General features: G+C 72.2%; 1 protein-coding gene across 1 annotated transcript; it reads left to right on the top strand.

The window, feature by feature from the left end:
* Positions 1-6,694: 6,694 nt before the first annotated feature.
* PIAS4 (protein inhibitor of activated STAT 4) lies at positions 6,695-22,928 on the top strand. Its single transcript, XM_070058606.1, has 11 exons — positions 6,695-6,853; positions 11,012-11,438; positions 17,354-17,438; positions 18,295-18,336; positions 18,423-18,513; positions 18,589-18,717; positions 19,098-19,203; positions 19,915-19,988; positions 20,073-20,233; positions 21,324-21,454; positions 21,678-22,928. The coding sequence occupies exons 1-11, from the start codon at positions 6,827-6,829 to the stop codon at positions 22,010-22,012; spliced, it is 1,608 nt and encodes a 535-aa protein (XP_069914707.1). The 5' UTR covers positions 6,695-6,826; the 3' UTR covers positions 22,013-22,928.
* Positions 22,929-23,854: the final 926 nt, after the last annotated feature.

The following is a 23,854-nucleotide window of genomic DNA, read 5'->3' as shown; positions in this document are numbered from 1 at the left end:
CTCCCCACGCACGCCCCGTGCGTTCCGCCTGCTCTCCAGCGGGCGGCGCGCGTGGACCGCGGCGCGCGCGTGTCCCGAGGTGACCCGGCTGGAGCCGCAGCGGCCTCCGGGGGTGCCCGCCGCGGCTTTAGTGCTATTTACGTTCTGCATCCGAGGGCAGCGCCCCCCCTGGGGACCCTCCCCTCGCCGTCCGTGGGCGACAGGCTGGGGCAGGGGCCGGGGGCGTCCGTGGGAAGCAATGCGGGTCGGCCCCGCAAAGACGCGCGCAGCCCAGGTCGTCTCCGAGCAGGGGCCGGCGCCGCCCTGCGGTCGCCCCCGCACCCCCCGCCCCGAGCGGACGCGGTGCGGGGCCGTCGAACCCCACGACCCTCTGCCCTCGCCCCCAGCCCCACGAGCGGAGGAAGCCGCAGCCAGAGCCGGGGTCTGCAGCAGCACGCACGGGCCGGGCGTGCAGGGCGGGTACGCGGGGGCGGCGGGCCGGGGGAGGGAGGAAAAAAAAAAAAAAAAAACAACCAAAAACCCAAAACTCGGCTCTGCAGGGCGGGCCCAGTGCGCGTGCGCGGAGGCCGCAGCAGCGACCCCTGCCGACCCGAGGCCGCCACTGCGCGCCCTTGGAGGCTGCGGTTTTCCTGGGGAGCAGCCCGGGGCTCCTCGTAATTCGTTAAAACACACTCGTTCTAAGAATTTGCGACGCGGACATCTCGAGCAGCCGGTTCACGCCGCCCGGGACAGCCGAGGCTGGGCCGGGTTAATTAATGGATCACGAAGCCCGCCTTGCCGCTGTAACCTCCCAGGTGCCCCTTACAGTCGGTGGACGCCCCCACGCCCCCCCGCCTCCGGAGTTCAAATCCTTCGCCCGGGGGCCAGCGCTGTGGCTTAGCACGTGAGGCCTGCAGGGTGGACATCCGCTGTGGGCGCCGGTTCAAGCCCCGGCTGCTGCACCTGGGAGAGCAGTGGACGATGGCCCGAGTCTGGGCCCTGCACCTGCTGGGAGGCCCGGGTGGAGCTCCTGGCTTCAGGCTGGCCCAGCGCTGGCCGGCATTTGGGGAGTGACCCAGCAGATGCCAGACCTCTCTCTCTCTCTCTCTCTCCCTCTGCCTTTCAAGCAAATGTAAATAAAGATTTAAAAAAATTAAAGTGTCCCTGCCCCTCAGGCCCGGGTTAGGGCGGTGGATTAGAGCCGGCAGCAAACCCAGCTGCCTGAATCTGTTTTGGAGGCGCCCTAAGGGCAAACAGGTGCGTGGGGCGGGGCGTTCGGAGGCCCCGCCTCTCCTGCTGGGTCCAGCGAGGCCGGCGGTGAAGCCGCGGGAGACCCGGAGGTTCCGCACCTGCGCGCCGGTCCCAGCCCCCGGCTCCTCCGGGTTTCAGCTTCCTGCAGGGCGGCCGTGGGGGCTCTAGCACCAGGGTCCAGGGTGGAGCTCCGGGCTGGGGGCTGGGGGCAGGGGCGGGGGCGGGGATGGACCCTGGGGAGATCTGGTCCCTGCCTCCCTTTAAATTAGATGACAATAAATTGTTTACCAATTAGGCTGAAGCTGGGGCCTGCGCTGTGGCTCAGTGGGTGGAGCCACAGCCTGCAGGGCCCACATCCCACAAGGGCGCCGGTTCGAGTCCCGGCTGCTCCACTTCTGATCCCGCTCCCTGCTGTGGCCTGGGAGAGCAGTGAGCGATGGCCCAGGTCCTCGGGCCCCCGCACCGGCGTGGGAGACCCGGGTGGAGCTCCTGGCTTCCGCCTGACCCAGCTCCGGCCGTTGTGGCCATCTGGGGAGTGACCCAGCGGATGGAAGACCTCTCTCTCTCTCTCTCTCTCTCCCCCTGCCTCTCTGCAACTCTGCCTTTCAAATCAATAAATAAACCTAAAATAAAGAAACAAAAATGAGCCAGCGCCGCGGCTCACTAGGCTAATCCTCCGCCTTGTGGCGCCGGCACACCGGGTTCTAGTCCCGGTCGGGGCACCGGATTCTGTCCCGGTTGCCCCTCTTCCAGGCCAGCTCTCTGCTGTGGCCAGGGAGTGCAGTGGAGGATGGCCCAAGTGCTTGGGCCCTGCACCCCATGGGAGACCAGGAGAAGCACCTGGCTCCTGGCTCCTGCCATCGGATCAGCGCGGTGCGCCGGCCGCAGCGCGCCGGCCGCGGCGGCCATTGGAGGGTGAACCAACGGCAAAGGAAGACCTTTCTCTCTGTCTCTCTCTCTCACTGTCCACTCTGCCTGTCAAAAAAAAAAAAAAAATGAATGAAGAAGCATTTGTGAAAGTGGACTGGGGGGGGCAGTATCAGAGGGACGCTGTAGCCAGGGAGATCCGGGATGGCTTCCTGTAGGAGGTGACCAGAAAGGCATGGAGCTCACGGTGGGAGAGCAGTCGAGGGGCCCTGGGGTTGTGGCCCTGGGGCGTCCAGAGAGCCGGTCAGGCTGTCCCCACTCTGCAGACGGGCTGGCCAGCAAGAGCGGCGCTTGGAAGCCACACGGCCCACCCAGCGCCGCCGTGCAGCCACAGAGAAGCCGGGCACCCGCAGGTGCGGTGGGGGTGCAGCAGTGGGAACCCCGTGCCACTCCCTCGGCGGATGGACACTGGGCCTCCCGGGCGGACACTGGGCCTCCGGATGGACATCGGGCTTCCTGGATGGACACTGGGCCTCCCGGATGGACACTGGGCCTCCCGGATGGACATCGGGCCTCCGGATGGACACTGGGCCTCCCGGATGGACATCGGGCCTCCCGGGTGGACATCGGGCCTCCGGATGGACACTGGGCCTCCGGGTGGACACTGGGCCTCCAGGGTGGACATCAGGCCTCCCAGATGGACACTGGGCCTCCAGGGTGGACATCGGGCCTCCGGGCGCGCTGGCGTCCCACCGTGCGTGGGAGCCGGGGACTCAGTTCCTAGGGTGCCGCTGAACAATTACTCTCCCAGGGGAAAGTCCCAGACGCCAGCTCAGCCCCGCAGGGAAGGACTCCGGCTGCCATCTTTGCCTGCCTCGGGTGTTACCCTATCCGCAGGGTCCAATATGGCGGCACCCTGCTGTTCACCCTCCAGCCAATGGGAAGAGGGAAAGAAGCAGGAAGTGGACAAGCCACTGCCGCCATTGGCCAGAAGTTAATCATGTGACCAGACCCAACCACAAAGGACGCTGGGAAATGTAGTCTTTGCAGGAGGCTTGCGTGGTGCCCAAAAAATCAGTTTTATGGCAAAGATCATGGAATAAACAGGCCAGGGAGGACAATCAGCCATCTCCGCTCTCCACCCATGGAACTGCAAGGAACTCTGGGGAGGTGTTTGGTTTTTTTTTAAAGATTTATTTATTTATTTGAAAGTCAGTTACAGAGAGAGAAAGAGACAGAGGGAGAGGTCTTCCATCCACTGGTTCACTCCCCAGATGGACACAACGGCCAGAGATGAGCCCATCCGAAGCCAGGAGCCAGGAGCTCCATCCGAGTCTCCCACGCAGGTGCAGGGGCCCAGGGACTTGGGCCGTCCTCCGCTGCTTTCCCAGGCCACAGCAGGGAGCTGGGTCGGAAGTGGAGCAGCCGGGACTCGAACTGGCGCCCATGTGGGATGCTGGCCCTGCAGGCGGCCGCTTTACCCATTACCCACAGTGCAGGCCCCTGGGGGAGGTTTGCCCCTTCCTGGGACGCCTAGCACAAATTCCTTTGCAAAATCTGATAGATTTTAAAACTTACGTGGAGGGCCGGCGCCGCGGCTCACTAGCCTAATCCTCCGCCTTGTGGCACCGGCACACCGGGTTCTAGTCCCGGTCGGGGCGCCGGATTCTGTCCCGGTTGCCCCTCTTCCAGGCCAGCTCTCTGCTGTGGCCCGGGAGTGCAGTGGAGGATGGCCCAGGTGCTTGGGCCCTGCACCCCATGGGAGACCAGGAGAAGCACCTGGCTCCTGCGTTCAGATCAGCACAGTGCGCCGGCCGTGGCGGCCATTGGAAGGGAAACCAACAGAAGGAAGACCTTTCTCTGTCTCTCTCTCTCACTGTCCACTCTGCCTGTCAAAAAAAAAAAAAAAAAAAAAACACTTACCTGGAGGGCCCGTCTTGTGGCACAGCGGTAAAGCCACCACCTGTGATGCCGGTGTCCCAAATGGCTGCGGCTCCACTTCCCACCCAGCTCCCTGCTGTGCCTGGGAAGGCAGCGGAGGACGGACCAAATGCCCGGGCCCTGCACCCGCGTGGGAGACCCGGATGGAGCTCCTGGCTTCAGATCAGCACAGCTCTGGCCGTTGTGGCCATCTGGGGAGTGACCCAGCGGATGGAAGACCTCTCTCTCTCTCTCTCTCTCTCTCTCTCTCTCTCTCTGCCTTTCAAATAAGTAAATAAACATTAAAAGGAGTGAACTAAGTCAAATTGTATGTGCTCTTATTTTTTCTGTCTTTCTATAGTTTTCCAATAACATAAAGTCCTGATAGTTTTGTTACAAATGACATCATTTAGATGTTGCTTGAAATTTTTATTTAGAAATAATACAGGGGCCGGCGCTGTGGCACAGCAGTTTAACGCCCTGGCCTGAAGGGCGGACATCCCATAGGGGCGCGAGTTCGAGTCCTGGCTGTTTCACTTCTGATCCAGCTCCCTGCTGTGGCCTGGGAGAGCAGTGGACGATGGACCAGGTGCTGGACTCCTGCACCCGCGTGGGAGACCTGGAAGAAGCTCCTGGCTCCTGGCTCGCATCGGCACAGCTCCGGCCACTGCGGCCAACTGGGGAGTGACCCAGCGGATGGAAGACCCCCCCCCTCTCTCTCTCTCTGCCTCTCCTCTCTCTCTCTCTCTTTCTCTCTGTCTCTCCTCTCTCTGTGTAACTCTGACTTTCAAATACATAAATAAATCTTAAAAAAATACTGCAGCCACTTATTCCCTTATTTATTTGGGGGGGGTAATCAAGAAATGGAGAGAGAATTGGAGAGCCTGGCCACCTTCGAGTTCACCTCCCAGCGCTTCTCATTTATTTATTTATTTATTGACAGGCAGAGTTAGACAGTGAGAGAGAGAGACAGAGAGAGAGGTCTTCCTTTTGCTGGTTCACTCCCCAAATGGCCACTACAGCCAGCTCTGTGCCGATCCGAAGCCAGGAGCCAGGTGCTTCTTCCTGGTCTCCCATGCGGGTGCAGGAACCAGGATCAGGCTGGGACCAGGATCGGGGCTGGGACAGAACCAGGGCCGGGACAGGACCAGGGGTGGGACAGGATCAGGCAGGGACAGGATCGGGGCCGGGACAGGACCGGGGCTGGGACAGGACCGGGGCTGGACAGGATCGGGGCTGGACAGGATCAGGTCCGGGACAGGATCAGGGCTGAGACAGGATCAGGTCTGGGACAGGATCGGGGCTGGGACAGGATTGGGGCCGAGACAGGATCGGGGCCGAGACAGGATCGGGGCTGGACAGGATCGGGGCTGGGACAGGATCAGGGCTGAGACAGGATCAGGGCTGGACAGGACCAGGCGGGGACAGGATCGGGGCTGGGACAGGATCAGGTCTGGGACAGGATCGGGGCCGGGACAGGATCGGGGCTGGACAGGATCAGGGCCGGACAGGATCGGGGCTGGACAGGATCGGGGCCGGGACAGGATCGGGGCCGGGACAGGACTGGGGCTGGGACAGGATCGGGGCTGGACAGGATCAGGGCTGGGACAGGGCTGGGACAGGATTGGGGCTGGGACAGGATCGGGGCCGGGACAGGACCAGGGCTGGGACAGGATCGGGGCCGGGACAGGACCGGGGGTGAGACAGGACCGGGGCTGGGACAGGATCGGGGCTGGACAGGATCGGGGCTGGACAGGATCGGGGCCGGACAGGATCGGGGCCGGGACAGGACCAGGGCCGGGACCGGGGCTGGACAGGATCAGGCCGGGACAGGACCGGGGCTGTGCCCTGTCTCCATCAGCTGTGGTGCTGCGAACACTCCTGAGCCCAGGTGAGCACACACAGCGGAGGCTGACCGGCCGCAGGTTCCGGCTGAGAACGCGGAGCCCACGGCCAGCGCGGGTCTCTCTTCCCAAGCCGCTGCCATGGGTGGCACCGTGGAAGATGACGCCTGGGACGCGCGCAGCCCGTATGGGAGTGCTGGCTCCAGCTTCGGCCCGGCCGCGGCCCTGGGGGGCCGGGATGGAGCTGCTGCCCCCACCCCCGGCTTCAGCCTGCTGGCCCTGGCTGCCTCGGAGCTGGGCAGGTCCCAGCCGGACAGGGACCCAGGGCTCGCCGTGGACACCGGCCCGCGGCGCCCCGGGGAGGGGGGTCCCGCGTTCGCCCGCCCGGGCCCAGCCCGGGGTGCAGCGCCCGCGCCCCAGCTGCGCGCCAGGACCCGGATGTGCAGCGCGCGGGGCGCCAGGGGCGCTGAGCGCGCACCGCGCGGCGCTGCAAGGCGCCCACTGCACGCACTGGCGGCCGCAGCGGTTGAGCAACCGTCCCCTCCCCCGCCGACGCCGGGGAGAGTCCAGGCACGCACCTGGCGACCGCCGCGCGCCGGGAGACGCGACACCTGGCCGCATTGTTGTCGCCCGCCACCGCCCCCTCCCTTCGTCCCTCCCCAGAGGCGACCCAGCACCCGGCCCCACCTGCGCGCGGCTCCTGCCCCTTTAAGAAGCCAGACCACGCCAGGAGTGGGCGTGGCCTCCGGGATCAGAAGGGAGGGGGGCCGCATCCGGCTGTTCTGATTGGCTCGAGGCCCGGGCGGGGCCGCAGGCGCTTGCGCAGTGAGTGGCAGCGCGCGCCGTGGGGGGAGGAGCGTGCGCGGGTGCTAATTGGCCCGAGCGGCGGCCCCGCCCGCGAGTGGCGGTCGGTCACGTGACGCGACGGCTGGGGGCTCCCGGCGCGGGGGACGCTGGTGGCCAAGATGGCGGCGGAGCTGGTGGAGGCCAAAGTGAGTGAGCGGCGGCGGCGGCGGCGGCGGCGGCGGCCGGGGCGGGCGGGCGGCCGGGCGAGGGGGCGGGGACCCGGCCGCAGGCCGCGCTCTGCGCCTTCCGCTCTGGCGCTCCCGGGGCGGCCGGGTCCCCCCGGCCCGGCCCCCGCCCCCGGCCCCGGGGCTCAGGGTGTGGGCGGGGGGCGGGGAGGCCGGGGGCGGGGTCCCAGCCTCACCCCCGCGTTCCCGCCCGGAGCCCGTCCGGGACTGGAGGCGGGGTTCCGTGCAGCCCACCCGCGCGGCCGGGGGCCGGGGACCCCTGCGGAGCGGGCGCAGGGCCGCGCCTCCCTGCGGACGGCCCGGGCTTCCCGCTCGACTCCTGGGCGCCGGCCGCGGGTGTTCGCGCCTCCCCGCTGCGGGGCCGTTGGGGGCCGGCGGCGGGGTCTCGAGCCCCCACGCCCCGGCCCGGCAGGTCGCGACTCCGGGTGCTGACCCCTCGGCCTCCAGTGCCGGCATGCGGGTGGGGGGTCCGGGCGCGGGTCCGGCCCCCCGTGTGGGTCCCGGAGCTCCAGCCCCTCCTCCGTTCCTGCCCAGGGACCCCCCCCCCCAGGCGCCCCGGGTTCAGTGTCGGGCGCTGGGCCCCGCCGCGGGGCCGGATTTGGGGCTCGGGGTCCCCTCTCCCCGCCCCCCCTGCGCACCCTCCGCGCAGGCCCCTCCCCCCGGCGCCCCCGGGGGTCTGGTAGACACGTTTCTCTAGCGAAAGTTGTGGCGGTGCGCGCTCCGTGTGCGTAGACGGTGCTCTCTCCCGGGTCCGGGACCTCATTGAACTCTGTGGGGACAGAGCCTAGCGCCAGCGTCTCGCCTGCCCCGGGTGCCCCCCCCACCCATGCAGCACCCTGGCCTCTGTCCCTTCCTCTCCCAGAAGCCACCAGGGAGGCGGGGGCCCCTGCGCGAGGCCCCGGCCTGTGAAAGCTTAGCCCCGCGCTGAGGTGTAGACGCCACCCCCCCCCCCCCCCGCGCGGTGCAGCCCGTGCCTCGCCTGGGCCGGGGGCTGCACTGGGCTCTGACCCCCGCGGGGCGCGGTCCCGTGCAGGGCTGGGGGCCACAGCGCCCGCGTGCCCTCTGCCCCCGCCTCGCGGTGCAGCCCGTGCCTCGCCTGGGCCGGGGGCTGCACTGGGCTCTGACCCCCGCGGGGCGCGGTCCCGTGCAGGGCTGGGGGCCACAGCGCCCGCGTGCCCTCTGCCCCTGCCTCGCGGTGCAACCCGTGCCTCGCCTGGGCCGGGGGCTGCACTGGGCTCTGACCCCCGCGGGGCGCGGTCCCGTGCAGGGCTGGGGGCCACAGCGCCCGCGTGCCCTCTGCCCCTGCCTCGCGGTGCAACCCGTGCCTCGCCTGGGCCGGGGGCTGCACTGGGCTCTGACCCCCGCGGGGCGCGGTCCCGTGCAGGGCTGGGGGCCACAGCGCCCGAGTGCCCTCTGCCCCCGCCACGCACGGTGCAGCCCGTGCCTCGCCTGGTCCGGGGCTGCACTGGGCTCTGACCCCCGCGGGGCACGCTCCCTGTGCAGGGCTGGGGGCCGCAGTGCCCCGTCCCCCCGCCCGCGTCCCCGCTGCCCCCGCCACGCACGGTGCAGCCCGTGCCTCGCCTGGTCCGGGGCTGCACTGGGGTCTGACCCCCTCGGGGCGCGGTCCCGTGCGGGGCTGGGAGCCGCAGCGCCCCGTTCCCCCCACCCCGCGCGGTGCAGCCCGTGCCTCGCCTGGGCCGGGGGCTGCACTGGGGTCTGACCCCCTCGGGGCGCGGTCCCGTGCGGGGCTGGGGGCTGCAGCGCCCCGACCCGCGAATGGGTGCAGATGTGGCCTGGGTGCAGGGGGCTGTCCTGGGGAGGGCGTGACAGGCTCGGCTGATCCGGGGGGCTCCTGAGGCAGGTTTGGGGGTGCGGCCTGTGGGGTCGCTGTGCTGAGAGTTCACAGCCTGTGCAGGTGTGGGGGGCCACTGTCTGCTCACAGAGCTCAGGGGGCCGCCCCGGGCGGGCTCCCACCCAGGCCCCAGGCTGCGCTGTTTGCGGGCAGAGGTCTGGTGGGGGTGGGCCGTGGCCCCGGGCGCCCCCTCCGCCTGCCGCGGTCACGCGCAGGTTCCTGGGCGGCGGCGGCGAGCAGATGGCAGCGTGAGGGCGCCCGCGGCTCCGGATGTCCAGCCCGTGCGGGGGACTCCCGCGTGCAGCGCGGTGTGCCAGCCTTGAGCCTCTTCCAGAAGCGACATCTTGTCCACAAGCCCCCCCCCCGCCACAGGAAGTCAGGCCGGGAGGGGCGGCGTCTCTGACCCCAGAGCTGGCCGGCACCCCCAGGCAGCGGCCCGCTGGACAGCGACGGCGCCCAGGCTGAGTCCGAGGAACCGTGGGAGACTCCGGGCAGGCCACGGCCCCTTCCCGCCCCCGTTTCCCCACCTGCCCGAAGGGGCCGGGCGGCCCGGAGCCCCCTGCGGGAGGAGCCGCTGAGGCTGGCTGAGGGTGGGCGCAGCCAGGGCCCCGGAGCCCGTCCTCGGGGCCTCACTCCAGCAGCCGGGGGCGGGAGACCCCAGGCCGCCAGACGCTCGGGGCAGCCGGCCGTGTCCCCGCGGCGGCCCTGCTCTCTCCAGGCCCGGGCACCTGCTTCCCCTCTGCCCCTGGGGGTCTCTCACCCAGGCCGGTGTGGGGGTTAGTGCAGCGTCCTGCCGGACAGCCCAGCTCAGACACAGGGCCCGACCTCGCCGGTGAGACCGTGCCCGCCCGTGGGCCCTCTGGGCGCTCCGCTCAGCCCGGCTGGCCCCGGGGACAGAGCCAGGCCCAGGGGACAGAGCCAGGCCCAGGGGACATCCGGTGTTTTAGAGTGCGCCCAGCGCCCACGATGGCCTTACCCGGACAGCCGTCTGGGCCAGTGTCCGCCCTCTGCGGGGGGGCACCGAACGGGCTGGGGCAGTGTAGGAAGAACGCAGGGTGTGGATTTGAATCCCGGCGCTGCTCTCCCGAGTGGACGCCTGCTGTGTTAAGGGCTATTTTTTGTTTGTTCAGAAGAGTTACTGAGAGAGGTAGAGACAGGTCTTCCATCCGCTGGTTCACTCCCTGGTGGCCACTGCAGCCGGAGCTGGGCCAGGGACTTCGGGTCTCCCACGCGGGTGCAGGGGCCGAGGACTTGGGCCATCTGCTGCCTCCTCAGGCCACAGCAGGGAGCTGGATCAGAAGTGGAGCAGCCGGGACTCGAACCGGCGCCCATAGGGGACCGTGGCACTGCAGGCCGGGGCGTTAACCTCCGTGGCTCTTTTAGGGGTCACAGCTCCGTGCGTGGCTGCCCCTGCCGTGGGCTGACCGCTCTGCCTGGCAGCTCTGGGGTGGCCGGGCCCGTGCCTGGTAGCTCTGGGGTGGACTGGGCCCCATGCCTGGCAGCTCTGGGGTGGACTGGGCCCCATGCCTGGCAGCTCTGGGGTGGCCGGGGGCCCCGTGCCTGGTGCCTGGTAGCTCTGGGGTGGCCGGGCCCCGTGCCTGGTGCCTGGCAGCTCTGGGGTGGCCGGGGGCCCGTGCCTGGCAGCTCTGGGGTGGCCGGGGGCCCGTGCCTGGTGCCTGGCAGCTCTGGGATGGCCTGGGGGCCCGTGCCTGGTAGCTCTGGGATGGCCTGGGGGCCCGTGCCTGGCAGCTCTGGGGTGGCCTGGGGGCCTGTGCCTGGCAGCTCTGGGGTGGCCGGGGCCCGTGCCTGGCAGCTCTGGGGTGGCCGGGGCCCGTGCCTGGCAGCTCTGGGGTGGACTGGGGGCCCCATGCCTGGTGCCTGGCAGCTCTGGGGTGGCCGGGGGGCCCGTGCCTGGCAGGTCTGGGGTGGCCGGGGGCCCGTGCCTGGTGCCTGGCAGCTCTGGGATGGCCTGGGGGCCCGTGCCTGGTAGCTCTGGGATGGCCTGGGGGCCCGTGCCTGGCAGCTCTGGGGTGGCCTGGGGGCCTGTGCCTGGCAGCTCTGGGGTGGCCGGGGCCCGTGCCTGGCAGCTCTGGGGTGGCCGGGGCCCGTGCCTGGCAGCTCTGGGGTGGCCGGGGCCCGTGCCTGGCAGCTCTGGGGTGGACTGGGGGCCCCGTGCCTGGTGCCTGGCAGCTCTGGGGTGGCCGGCCCGAGCCGCGTGACCGCCCTGGGGCGCCCGGCTGAGCGCCGCGCATGCGCTTCCCCCGCAGAACATGGTGATGAGCTTCCGAGTGTCCGACCTGCAGATGCTCCTGGGCTTCGTGGGCCGCAGCAAGAGCGGCCTGAAGCACGAGCTGGTGACGCGGGCCCTGCAGCTGGTGCAGTTCGACTGCAGCCCCGAGCTCTTCAAGAAGATCCGCGAGCTCTACGAGACGCGCTACGCCAAGAGGGGCGCCGAGCCCCTGCCGCAGGCGCCGCGGCCGCTGGAGCCGCTGCCCGCGCACGCGCCCTACGAGCGCGCCGCCGCCGGGCCGCGCGCGCCGCTCTCGGGCCCGCACATTGACTACCCCGTGCTGTACGGGAAGTACCTGAACGGACTGGGACGCTTGCCGCCCAAGACCCTCAAGCCGGAAGTGCGCTTGGTCAAGCTGCCCTTCTTCAACACGCTGGACGAGCTGCTGAAGCCCACCGAGCTGGGTGAGTGGGGCGGGGCCGGGCCACAGCCCGCCTCCTGCTGCGGCGCACGCGCTGGGGTCCCCTCGCCCGTGGGGACCGCAGGCCGTGAGTGCCCGCGGGCAGGGCCGGGACTGGTGAGCGTCGTCCCCAGGGAGCGCGGGCTGGGGGCGGGGGCGGGGCCGCGCTTCCTCTGCGTGCGCGTTCCCGCCGCCGTGTGCCCAGCGGTGGTGCCCCAGGAGGCCCGTCTTGTCTCCGCCCACTGCCCGTCGCGCTGGACGCCCGAGTGCCTGCCGCACGTGTGCCTGGTGCCAGCCGCAGCACGGGGCGCCCGGCAGAGGTCAAAGCCCCTGACCTTGCCAGCATCCCCTCTGGCCGCCCCTGCCGCGGCCGGGCCCCAGGGCCCCGCCGTCTGGCACCTTGCGTCTGGCCCCCGCGCCCTGGGCCTCTGGGAGCCGCGCCTGCCCTCCTCCCTGCCTGCTGACCCAGCGTCCCGCCGGGCAGCCGCGGCCCTGTCTCGTGCGCTCGGAGAGGAGCTGGGTGGGCAGGGTGGGGGCGCCGACCCCTCTTCTCTCAGGCCCGGCCAGGCCGCTGCAGGGGCCCTGCCTTGTGGCGGGACGGGGGGCGGGAGGCGCCGGTGGGGCCCTGGCCTCCCCGCTTTCTCTCTGCCGGGGCCTTTGGGGAACCGCCGGACGCAGCGCCACCGGCCTGCTCCCTCTAACCTGGGCGCCGGGAGCCCCCCCTGCAGCCCCCCGGGACCTGGGGAGGAGCCGGCCGGGTCCCAGGGCCGAGGCGAGGCTGGGTGTGCAGCCGCGGGCAGGGGGCTGGGCTGGAGGTGACTTTGAGCCGGCGGCCGCCTCCCCTGCCTGCCCGCCCGGCTTCCTTCCTGCTCTGCCCCACAATGCACTGCTGTGCCCCAGCCCCCGGGGACCCCGGTCACCTGATCTCCGGGAGAGCCCGCTCCCCTCTACCGGGAAAGACTGCGGCGGCCTGGAACAAAGAGGCCGCCCCGCCCCGCCCCTGCCTGCCGGGGTGCACCCTCGCGGCCTGCAAGGCTGCCCACCCCCACGCAGGGCCCGGCCCTCCCCGCTGTGGCCTGCACACGGACTGCGCGGGGACGGCTCGGCCCCCCCACGGCCGTGACCCGCGACCACAGGCTCGCCCGCTCGGCTGTTTCCCCGGAAGAGCCGGAGCCCGGTGGGCAGGAGCCATAAATCACCGGCGACGGGCGGGCTGGGGGCGGGGAGGCGCCGCGGCAGGGCCTCGGGAGACAGCTGCCCACCCCCCCCCGTGGACGCGCGGCCGCCTGGCCGGACCCAGCCCGCCCAGGCAAGGGGAGCCGGGCAGAGCCGGGGCCCGGGACGGGACGGGCTGCCGGCGGGCCCGCGGCCAGGCAGGAAGCACAGCAGGCCGCCCAGAGCTGCTTCCGGGCCTCGCGGGGGCCCACGGAGCTGTGGGCCGGCCCTGCGGCTGCGGGGAGGGGTCGGTGCTCGCGATGGAAGCCCATTCCTGGGCGGCACAGGGCCCCCGGGACACGCTGTCACACAGCAGCCTGTGTGTGAGGAGGTGGCGGCCCGGTGGGCTTCCTGGAGGAAGCGGCAGCCCACACCTGAGGGGCGCGTCTCCGTGAACCAGGCAGAGGAGGACGGGCGTGTGTGTTCCCGGCAGAGGGGCCAGGGAGGGCAGCGGCCTGGCGGCGCGAGAGGGCCCAGCGCGGCTCTGAATGGAAGCCATTGTGAGCCGGGTGTGGGTGCTGGGAGGAGGGGTGCGGCTCTCCCTGCAGTCCGTCCGTCCGTCCGTGTTCGCTGGGAGGGCGGAGCCTCCACTGCCGGCTCCCGTCCCCGGGGCTGCCTCTGCTGGGCTGGGCTGGCCGGACGGCGCCCAGGGCTCCCCCGCGGGCGCGGGCCCGGGCTCTCCCAGGCGCACTCGCAGGGAGCCGGGTGGGAAGTGGAGCCGCAGGACCGGGCGCTGCAGGCCCCGCCTCCCGCAGACCCTCCGCCCCGCCCACGTCCAGGCCTCCCGCAGACCCTCCGCCCCCGCCCACGTCCAGGCCTCCCGCAGACCCTCCGCCCGCCCACGTCCAGGCCTCCCGCAGACCCTCCGCCCCCGCCTCCCGCAGACCCTCCGCCCCGCCCATGTCCAGGCCTCCCGCAGACCCTCCGCCCGCCCACGTCCAGGCCTCCCGCAGACCCTCAGCCCCCGCCCGCCGCTCGGTGCCGACGCCCCTACTGCAGCCAGCAAAGCCTTCCCTGTCTTCCCAAGCTGTATTTTATTCGAGTTAGAGTTACAGAGGGGACAGGCAGAGAGAGGTCTGCATCCGCTGGGTCGCTCCCCAAATGGCCACCGCGGCCAGGCTGGGCCAGGAGCAGGGCTCCATCCGGGTCCCGCGCGGGCGCAGCACCTGGGCCCTCGCGGCTGCTTTCCCAGGGCTGGGGGGGGGGAGGGGCCGCCGGGCTGAGCGCCCGCGTCCCAGGTGGCTGGACGCCCGCACGCCGCCGGCCCCTGCGTTTCCGTTTCCCGTCGGCACAGTGAGCCCTGACCCGGCACACGGGGGGGGTGGGGGGTGGGTGCAGCGCGGCTGTGGCAGGGCTGTCGGCGGTGAGCGCCTGCGCCTCCGGCCGCCGCCGGCCTGCGCCCGCCCCCCTCCGTCCCTGGGGCGCACCGAGGCCCGTGGGGTGCAGGGCGCTGGCTGGGGTCCTGGCGTAGGTCTGAGCAGCGCCGGGCCGGCCGCTCGGTTCCCCGTCCCTCGGGGTGCACTCCGTCCTGGGTGTCTGTGCTGCGGACGCTGGGGAGCGGCCAGTGCGGCCTGGCCAGGGGAGGGGGTGAGAGCTCGGGGGGGGGCCTGGGAGGGACGAGCAGGCTGGGTGGAGCGTGCCGCTCACCCCGAGGGCAGAGGCGTGGCCGTGGGGAGACCTGCCGGGGTGCGGCCTCACGGGAAGCCGGGGCCTGGATGCGGGGTCCGGAGGCCTGCGGCTTTCCCGTGGCCCAGCTCCGTGGTGCTGTGGGTGGCCCTCTGCCATCTGCATCGCGTCCCGGCTGCTCGCTCCTGACCCAGCTCCCTGCCGACGCGCCCGGGAGAGCCACAGCAGACGGAGCTGGCGCCTGGGCCCCCGCGCCCCGCGGGACACCCGGATGAGGCTCCTGGCTCCGCTGCGGCGCAGCCCTGGCGTGGCGGGCGTTGGGAGTGAACCAGCAGGTGGAAGGCTCCTTCCTCTCTGTAACGCTGCCGTTCCGATGATACACCAGTCTTCAACAAGTTCGTTATTGGAACGGCAGAGTTAGCGGGGAGGAGGACACGGCACGAGGTTATCTTCCGCCCCCTGGTTCACTCCGAACAGGACGGCCCAGCCAGGCCAGAGCCCGGAGCCTGGAACCCCATCGGGGCCCAGGGCCCTGCGCCATCTGCCGCGTGGGAAGTGGAGCCGCCGGGGCTCGATCCTGCGGCCGCGGTGCCCGTGCGCCCCGGAGGCCTCCCTCCGTCCCACCCTGGAAGAGGGGCTCCCGGCAGCGCTGGGCATGTGTGCAGCTGGCCCAGGCCTCAGCGCCCCAGCGCGGTGTGGCCGTTAGCACGGCCGCCTCCCTGGTCCCGGGTGCGAGCTACAGACGCAGCTGGGCGCCCAGAGCAGCCGCGGGAGGCCTGCCCGCGCCTGCTTTCCGTAGTCGCCTGTGCTCGGGGCTGAAGGTCCGAAGGTTCTAGAGCCGGGCCAGTGGCACCGCGGCCTGTGCTCCCTCGCCCGGTGCCCTCCTGTCCCCGGCGGAGCTGGTCCCAGGCCCGGCGGTGCTGCGGAGCCGGGAGCGGGCCAGGCCGTCGCCGCCACGGAGGGGGGCACTGCAGCACGCAGGTCCCCTGGGGCCTGCCACGGGCACAGAGACCACGCCACGCGGCGGCACCGCCGTCTGGGCGGCCGGTGGGCTCTGGCGACGGCTCCAAGGGACACTGTGTAGAGGCGCGTCCCCCGGGCCGTCCCCTCCACTGGACGCACCGCGGCGTCGGTCACGCCACCAGATACCCTGGGGCCCGCGGGAGCCGGCCTGGGCTTTCCCATGCTGGGTCCCTCCCCCGATGGCGGCCACGCCGGGGCTGGGCTCCATCTGGGTCTCCCACCGGCGTGCAGGGGCCCAGCGCGTGGGCCCCCACCACCACCCCGCCGCCTTCCCAGACGCATCGGACAAGGGGCCTGGAAGCCGTGCAGCCTGGGTTGCGTGCTGACCGCGACCCGACCCCGCGCGGTCAGTGTCTGTCGCCCCGGCTCCGTTCCTGCCGCGCGTGCACGACAGCCGGGGGTCCGTGTACGGGGACGACAGGCGGCCGTGTCCCGCTGTGCGGCGCGCCCCTCGGTGGAGGTTCGTGGGTTGTGGGAGGGGCGTGTCGCGGGCCCCACCCTCCAGGGCGTGCGCAGCCGTCGTAGCCACGCCCCTCGCTGTCTGTGAAGGTTTGCGCCGCAGGAGCGGACGGCGCGCTGGGGCCGGGGCGGGGCCCAACCCCGGGGGCCACCTTGTGCTGCCTCACAGCAGGGGGCGCCCCAGCCGGGCCTGCCGCCGTGGTGGCCCCGCTGCCCCCGGCACTGGCCACGGCTTTGGCCATCCCAGTGGCTGTGGAGAGGTGTCGAGGGTGTTTCTCATTTATTTGAAAGGTGTGGGGGGGACACCGGCTCACTCCACAGACGCCTGCGCCCGCCAGCTCGAGGCCAGGCCGGAGCCGGAGCCGGGAGCCCCGCCCTGTTGTCCTGGGGCTGCAGGTTCCCCAGGGCCGGGGCCAGGCAGCGTCGGCAGGAGGCTGCATCGGAGCTGGCCGGGGCCTGTGTCGGGCCAGGTGTCCGTCTCCCCGGTCTCGCCCTCCTACCTCAGATCCCGGGGCCCAGAGCAGGAGGGCGCTCCCAAAAATTTGTGGAGGGGCCGGCGCTGTGGCCTAGCAGGTTGAAGCCCTGGCCTGAAGCGCCGGCACCCCATATGGGCGCTGGAGTCCCGGCTGCTCCGCTTCCGCTCCAGCTCCCTGCTGTGGCCTGGGAGAGCAGTGGAGGACGGCCCAGGGCCCTGGGCCCCCGCACCCGCGTGGAGACCCAGAGCAGGCTCCTGGCTCCTGGCCATTGTGGGCATCTGGGAGTGACCCAGCGGATGGAAGACCTCTCTCTCTCTCTGTAACTCTTTCAAATAAATAACATAAATTAAAAGAAAGTTTGGAAAATTGAAGTAGACGGTAAGGGTGTTTTGCTGCAGAAACAGAATGGAAATGCATGAGGTGTTTTTCACAATATGCGTGTTTCCGGTTTTAGGATCGAATGATTTCAAAGTCAGGGTTGCAGAGAGAAGGGGTTCCCCATCTACCGTCCCCCCCCCCGATCCCCACAGTGGCCGGGGCTGGGTCTTCCCGGTCTCCCACGCGGGGACAGGGCCCCAGCAGGGAGCGGGATGGGAGGTGCGGCGGGCGCCTCACCCGGTGCGCGGCAGGCGGCCCTCGCTCGGCGCCTGTCTGTGGGCACGTGCGTCCTCTCCCCTGGCTGCTGGGTGCCCCGGTGCCGCCCCGGCCTGGTCCTCGCTGGCGCCCGCAGCCGCGTGCGCCGGGCTCTGCTCGTCCCCTGCTCCTCTGCTGGCTTCGCCGCCCCTCCTTCCTGCCTTGCGCGGACTTTCCCTGGTTTCTCCCGGAGGCGGTCCGCGTGGTCCTGCCTTCATCTCTTCCCTTTCCCAGAAGCCCCGCAGCGGCCGCCGGCCTCCCACGCTGCCTGGCCGGCCCGTCCGGGGCGCTGTGGGCTCATTCCCGCCGCCCGCGCCTGCCAGTCCCAGTTCAGAGGGAGGGGCCTCGGCTAACCCTGCCTCCGCCCAGCGGCTGCCCGGTGACCAGAGGCCCCGCGGGAGCCAGCCCGGGGCTGCCCGGGCCTCGCCTGATGTCGGCGGGAGGAAGGCGATGCGCCCCGCGGGCGGCTGACCCCAGCCCTCTCCAGTCCCGCAGAACAGCGAGAAACTGCAGGAGAGCCCGTGCATCTTCGCCCTGACGCCCCGGCAGGTGGAGCTGATCCGGAACTCCAGGTGCGCCCCCCCTCCCCTCCCCTCCCCTCCCCGCCCCCTCCCCCTCCCCCCCAGGCAGGTGGAGCTGATCCGGAACTCCAGGTGCGCCCCCCCTCCTCTCCCCCCTCCAGTCCCCCTCCTCTCCCCTCTCCCCACCCCCGCCCTCCCCTGTCCCAGCAGGTGGAGCTGATCCGGAACTCCAGGTGCGCGTCCCCCTCCCCTCCCCCCTCTCCCTTCCCCCCTCCAGTCCCCCTCCCTCCCCAGGCAGGTGGAGCTGATCCGGAACTCCAGGTGCGCCCGGCGCCCCCCCCCCCCCGCGGCCCGCTGCCCGCCGGCCCCAGGTCACGGCGCCGCAGACCCCACGGCTGCCCCGGAACCGTGCTCCAGGCGGGGCCTTTGTCCCCGTGGCCGCCCCCCCAGGAGACCCTGCCGGCCATGGGTTCCTGCACGGCTCGCTCCTTAGGGCCGAGAAGACCCCACGTGGGAGCGTGTACGCGGGGTCCGGCGCACCCCGTCAGCCGGGCACCGCCAACTCCGGAACATTACGGCACCCCAGACAGCCCCGCCCCCACGAGCGGTTGCTCCCAGCCTCTCCTCCCCCAGCCACTTCCTGTCCCTGGATTCGCCAGGCCTGGACGTTCCTGCCCGGGAGCCCACAGGGTGGCGTGGCCTCTGCGTCTCTCCCTGGGCGTGACGTCCCCGGGGCCCCGCGCTGCGCGAGCGCCGTGTGTGCCCCGTCCCTGGCCGCCAGGGTGTGGCTCTGTCCAAGCTCGCCGCGTTCCCTGCGCAGGCCTGCGGCCCGGCTCCCACAAGGCTGCCCAAGGCTGGGGGCGGACCTGGGCAGTGACCCCGCCTCCCTCCCTCCCATCCCCCACAGAGAGCTGCAGCCCGGAGTGAAAGCCGTGCAGGTCGTGCTGAGGTAGGCCGGCGCCCCCCCCCCGCCCCCCGCCCCGCCCGCCTCCCCCCTGCCTGGCCGCAGCCCCCACAGCCCCGCTGTCCCTGCAGAATCTGCTACTCGGACACCAGCTGCCCGCAGGAGGACCAGTACCCGCCCAACATCGCGGTGAAGGTCAACCACAGCTACTGCTCCGTGCCCGTGAGTGCGCGCCCCTGCGGGCGGGCGGGCGGGCGGGGTGGGCGGGGCGTGGCCTGAGCCCGCCTCTGCCCGCAGGGCTACTACCCCTCCAACAAGCCCGGCGTGGAGCCCAAGAGGCCCTGCCGCCCCATCAACCTCACACACCTCATGTACCTGTCCTCGGCCACCAACCGCATCACCGTCACCTGGGGCAACTACGGCAAGGTGAGCGCCCCCCCGGACCCGCCCCCACCGCCGCCCTGCTGGGACACACCCCCCACCGACGCCCTGCTGGGACACGCCCCCACCGACGCCCCTATCACACCCCACCCCGCCCTGCTGGGACACGCCCCCACCACACCCCACCCCGCCCTGCTGGGACACGCCCCCACCGACGCCCCCACCACACCCCACCCCGCCCTGCTGGGACACGCCCCCACCGACGCCCCTACCACACCCCACCCCGCCCTGCTGGGACACGCCCCCACCGACACCCCCACCACACCCCACCCCGCCCTGCTGGGACACGCCCCCACTGACACCCCCCACCCCACCCTGCGGGTACCCGCCCCACTCACCCCCCCGCTGACGCCCCCGCCCCCCAGAGCTACTCGGTGGCGCTGTACCTGGTGCGGCAGCTGAGCTCGGCGGAGCTGCTGCAGCGGCTGAAGACCATCGGGGTGAAGCACCCGGAGCTGTGCAAGGCGCTGGGTGAGCCCCGCGGCGGGCGGGCGGGCGGGCGGGCGGGGCTCCCAGCGGACCACGCCCCGGGCTCCGCATTCACGCCAGGGCGGGCGGGCTCCCAGCGGACCACGCCCCGGGCTCCGCATTAGCGCCAGGGCGGGCGGGTGGGCTCCCAGCGGACCACGCCCCGGGCTCCCAGCGGACCACGCCCCGGGCTCCGCATTCGCGCCAGGGCGGGCTCCCAGCGGACCACGCCCCGGGCTCCGCATTCGCGCCAGGGCTGGCGGGCGGGGCGGGAGGGCCACGCTGGGGGCTCCCAGCCCTGGGTCCGTGCAGGGGCCTGGAGGCTCTGGGCCTCCTACGACATCCCGTGCCCAGGCAGGGAAAGGGAAGGGGCCGGGCCCCGCCCCTGTTGTCCGGGCTCAGCGAGGTGGGGGCTGCAGGAGCCTCCTGGGCCCCCACAGCAGGGTCACGGGGGTGGGGGGGCTGCCTGTGCTGTCACTCATCCCCAGGGGGTCTCCGGGGTGGGGGTGGGGGTCTCCGGGGTAGCTCTGCCCAGGTTCTCCAGGAAAGCCCGAGGGCCGGGACGCGTGCCCCTGGGCTGGGCCTGGACCCAGTGGCCACTGGCAGCCCTTGTCCCAGACGCCACCAGGGCCCTGGGCCGGCTGGAGAAGACCCGAATCCCGACCTGCCTGCCCCTGCCCTCTGCCCTCTGACCTCGCCCTCTGCCTCCCCCAGTCAAAGAGAAGCTGCGGCTGGACCCGGACAGTGAGATCGCCACCACCGGCGTGCGCGTCTCCCTCATCTGCCCCGTGAGTCGCCCTCGGCCCCGCCCCGCCCCGCCCCCGCCGGCCTCGGTGCGGGCCGGCCGGCCGCTGACGCCCCACTGCCCCCAGCTGGTGAAGATGCGGCTGACGGTGCCCTGCCGCGCCGAGACGTGCGCCCACCTGCAGTGCTTCGACGCCGTCTTCTACCTGCAGATGAATGAGAAGAAGCCCACCTGGACCTGCCCCGTGTGCGACAAGCCGGCGCCCTACGACCAGCTCATCATCGACGGGTGAGTCCCGGCGCCGGCCGGAGTCTGGCTTCTCCCACGTCAGGCAGGGCCTGGCCCCGGCCTCGTGGCTGAGCCGAGCCGATGGCGGGCGTGGCCCCCGCGGCGGGCGGCCACCAGGGACGGGCCCTCTGTGCCTTGGGAACCTTCGCTCAGGTCTGAGTTTCCAGAAACTGAGCCCTGTTGTCTGCAGCACCTGGCGCGCCCCTGGCCACGCCCCCGCCCGGCCCCAGCCAGCCCCGGCCACGCCCCCGCCCGGCCCTGGAGCCGCCTCTGTGTGCCCGGGAGGCAGGGCCCGGCCTGGCCTTGTCCCCCTGCCCTGGCACCACCCTGGGGCACCCCGAGGGGCCAGCGCGGCCTGGGTGCCCTCCCGGAAAGGCTGAGCCGTGGCCCGCACCCTGCAGGCCCTGTGGGCGGGGCGGGGAGCCCCCCGGCGCCAGCGCGTTGGCCGGGCCTGAATGGCGGCGCTGTTCCCAGCCCGCAGCTGCGCGCCTGGCGCCTGCCTTCCCCCAGGGCCGCTCGGGCTGGGGCAGGTGTCGCGGCAGTCACGTGGCCTGCGTGCAGCCAGGGAGTCTTCCTGCAGGTCCGTGGTGCCGCCCTGTCTGGCCCTGGCCCAAGACCCCGGCTTCAGGAAGCCCCCTCGGGAGGGGTGCGTGGTGGACATGGACCTGAGCTCGGCCTCTGGGCAGGCGAGAGGGGGATGCAGGCCAGGGCTGTGCGGTGTAGGAGCAGAGCTGTCTTGGGACCCTGGGGGGCCCTGTGGGGAGGCCTCGTGGGCCAGGCTCCAGGCCCTGCCGGCCTCGGGTGAGCAGCACCGAGCCTCAGCCGCCCGCGCTGCGTGGCCACGGCTCACGTCGGCATGGTGCAGCAGGTGCCTACCACGCGCTGTCCGCGCGCGTGCCTGTGTGTGCGTGCGCGTGCGTGTCTGGGGGCTGCGCAGCTGAGGCTCGGGGGCTGATTCGGGGTCCCTGTGGTGAGGCGCCCCGGCCCCGGCCCCGGCCCCGGCTCCCGGGAGGTGCGGGTGGGCGGGCGGCAGCTCCTGGGAGGTGCGGGTGGGCGCCCGGCCTCAGCGCTGCCCGCCCGCCCGCCGCAGGCTGCTCTCGAAGATCCTGAGCGAGTGCGAGGGCGCGGACGAGATCGAGTACCTGGTGGACGGCTCGTGGTGCCCGATCCGCGCCGAGAAGGAGCGCAGCTGCAGCCCGCAGGGCCCCATCCTGGTGCTGGGTGAGCCCCGCCCCGCCCGCCCAGCCCCGCCCCGCCCGCCCAGCCCCGCCCCCAGGGCCCCATCCTGGTGCTGGGTGAGCCCCGCCCCGCCCGCCCAGCCCCGCCCCCGCCGAGCCCGCCCCGCCCCCAGGGCCCCATCCTGGTGCTGGGTGAGCCCCACCCGCCCGGCCCCGCCCCCGCCGAGCCCGGTCCGCCGCTGACCCGCGCCCGCCGCTTTCCGCAGGTGCCTCCGAGGCCAACGGGCTCCTGCCCACCCCCAGCTCCAATGGCGGCGGCGGCGGAGGAGGAGGAGGCGGCGGCGGTGGCGGCGGCGGTGGTGGCGGCGGCGGCGGTGGCGGCGGTGACGGCGCCGCGCTGGGGGGCGCGGGCGGCGCGGCGGGCGCGGCGGGCGCGGAGAATGGGAAGCCGGGCGCCGACGTGGTGGACCTCACGCTGGACAGCTCGTCGGAGGAGGAGGACGAGGACGAGGAGGAGGACGAGGAGGAGGACGAGGACGAGGAGGGCCCCCGGCCCAAGCGCCGCTGCCCCTTCCCCAAGGGCCTGGTGCCGGCCTGCTGACGGCCGGGCGGCGCGCGAGTTCTGGTGCTCTCCACGCGAGGGGCGCGGCGCGGGCTGGGGGGCGCGTTCTTTCCTTTCTCCTGTTCGTTTTGCTTTTCCGCCCCTTTCCCGGCTCCTGACGCCTGTACCTCTGGACTCTTCTCGCGGGATTAAAAATGTAAAACGACAAAAAACAAGCAAAGGTACAAAACCGAAAAAACAGGAAAATGAAACAAAACAAAACCAGGCTGAGACAGCACGCGGCGGGCCGCCCGCACCGCGGCGTCCGGGGCGCGGGGGGCCTGGCGGGGCCGGGGGCGCAGCCGCCGCCGCCGCCCGCCCGGCCCGCCCGCACGGCGACTGTCGCTTCGCTCCCCCTGCGGACGCCCGCGCCGGGACCCGCCCCGCACCGGCCCACCGGCCCGGGCAGCGCCGCCACGAAGCCATGTGCGGGGCGGGGCGGGGCGCCCGCAGCCCCAGACGCTTGTTCCTCTGAAAGTGCAATAACTCGGTGTCGCGCGGCCCCGCCCGGGGCGGCGCGCGGCGTGCGGCGTGGGGGCTCAGTTTAGCCAGCTACCTCGGTAACTCCAATTCAGGTTCACTTCCCGCGGGGCGCCAGGGCCCGGGCCGCCTCGCCCTCCTCCTCGCTCTTGGGTCCCCCTCCCCCGGGGGCCGCCCGCGCCCCTCCCCCGGGAGCCTCTTCGCTCTTCCAGCAGGACCAGCCCCGCCCGGGGCGCCGGGACCAGCCCGCCCGCGCCCCCCCGGCAGGAAGCAATACCGTTTCAGGTGTGGAGCGCACGCGGCGGGCGGGCGGGCCCAGTCGCGCTGTGGACACCCGGCCGCCGTTTTCTAATATTTGTATTCTAATTTAATTGTTTTTTAAAAATGCAAATAAAAAAGGTCGAGGTGAAGCCACCGCGGCGTCTGCTCTTGGTGACCGTCGGCGCGTCCGTTTATTCCGTTCCCTCTGGCGGCAGGCAGAGCCGGAGTTCGACGGGCGTGGGGGGGCCCAGTGGGGGTCCCCGCACGCCGCGGACCCCGCGGCTGTTCCGGGAGCGAATCCGCACAGCGCGAGTGGACGCGGGCCCGGAGGCTGGGGCCGCCCGCGGGGCAGAGTTGCTTCGGGACGGGGGCAGGGGCAGGGGCGTTCCAGGAGCCGCTGAGTGCTCGCTCGCGCGTCCGGGGCGGCGGCGGCGGGGGCGGGGGCGCGGACACCCTGGGGGTCTGCATGCGGAGGCCTGGGCCCTGCTCTGGCGGGAGACCCGGGGGCGCACCCCGCCCTGCCCTGGTGGGAGACCCAGACCCGGGGGGCGCACCCCGCCCTGCTCTGGTGGGAGACCCAGACCCGGGGGCGCACCCTGCCCTGGTGGGAGACCCAGACCCGGGGGCGCACCCCGCCCTGCCCTGGTGGGAGACCCGGGGTGCACCCCGCCCTGCTCTGGTGGGAGACCCGGGGTGCACCCCGCCCTGCTCTGGTGGGAGACCCCGGGGCGCACCCTGCCCTGGTGGGAGACCCAGACCCGGGGGCGCACCCCGCCCTGCCCTGGTGGGAGACCCAGACCCGGGGGGCGCACCCGCCCCTGCCCTGGTGGGAGACCCGGGGTGCACCCCGCCCTGCCATGGTGAGAGACCCAGACCCGGGGGAGCACCCCGCCCTGCCCTGGTGGGAGATCCAGACCCGGGGGCGCACCCCGCCCTGCCCTGGTGGAAGACCCAGACCCGGGGGCGCACCCCGCCCTGCCCTGGTGGGAGACCCAGACCCGGGGGCGCACCCCGCCCTGCCCTGGTGGGAGACCCAGACCCGGGGGGCGCACCCTGCCCTGGTGGGAGACCCAGACCCGGGGGCGCGCCCCACCCCGCCCA

The sequence above is a fragment of the Oryctolagus cuniculus genome, chromosome 16, assembly GCF_964237555.1.
Source record: "Oryctolagus cuniculus chromosome 16, mOryCun1.1, whole genome shotgun sequence".
NCBI lineage: Eukaryota > Metazoa > Chordata > Mammalia > Lagomorpha > Leporidae > Oryctolagus > Oryctolagus cuniculus.
This window is presented reverse-complemented; position numbering and strand designations above follow the sequence as displayed.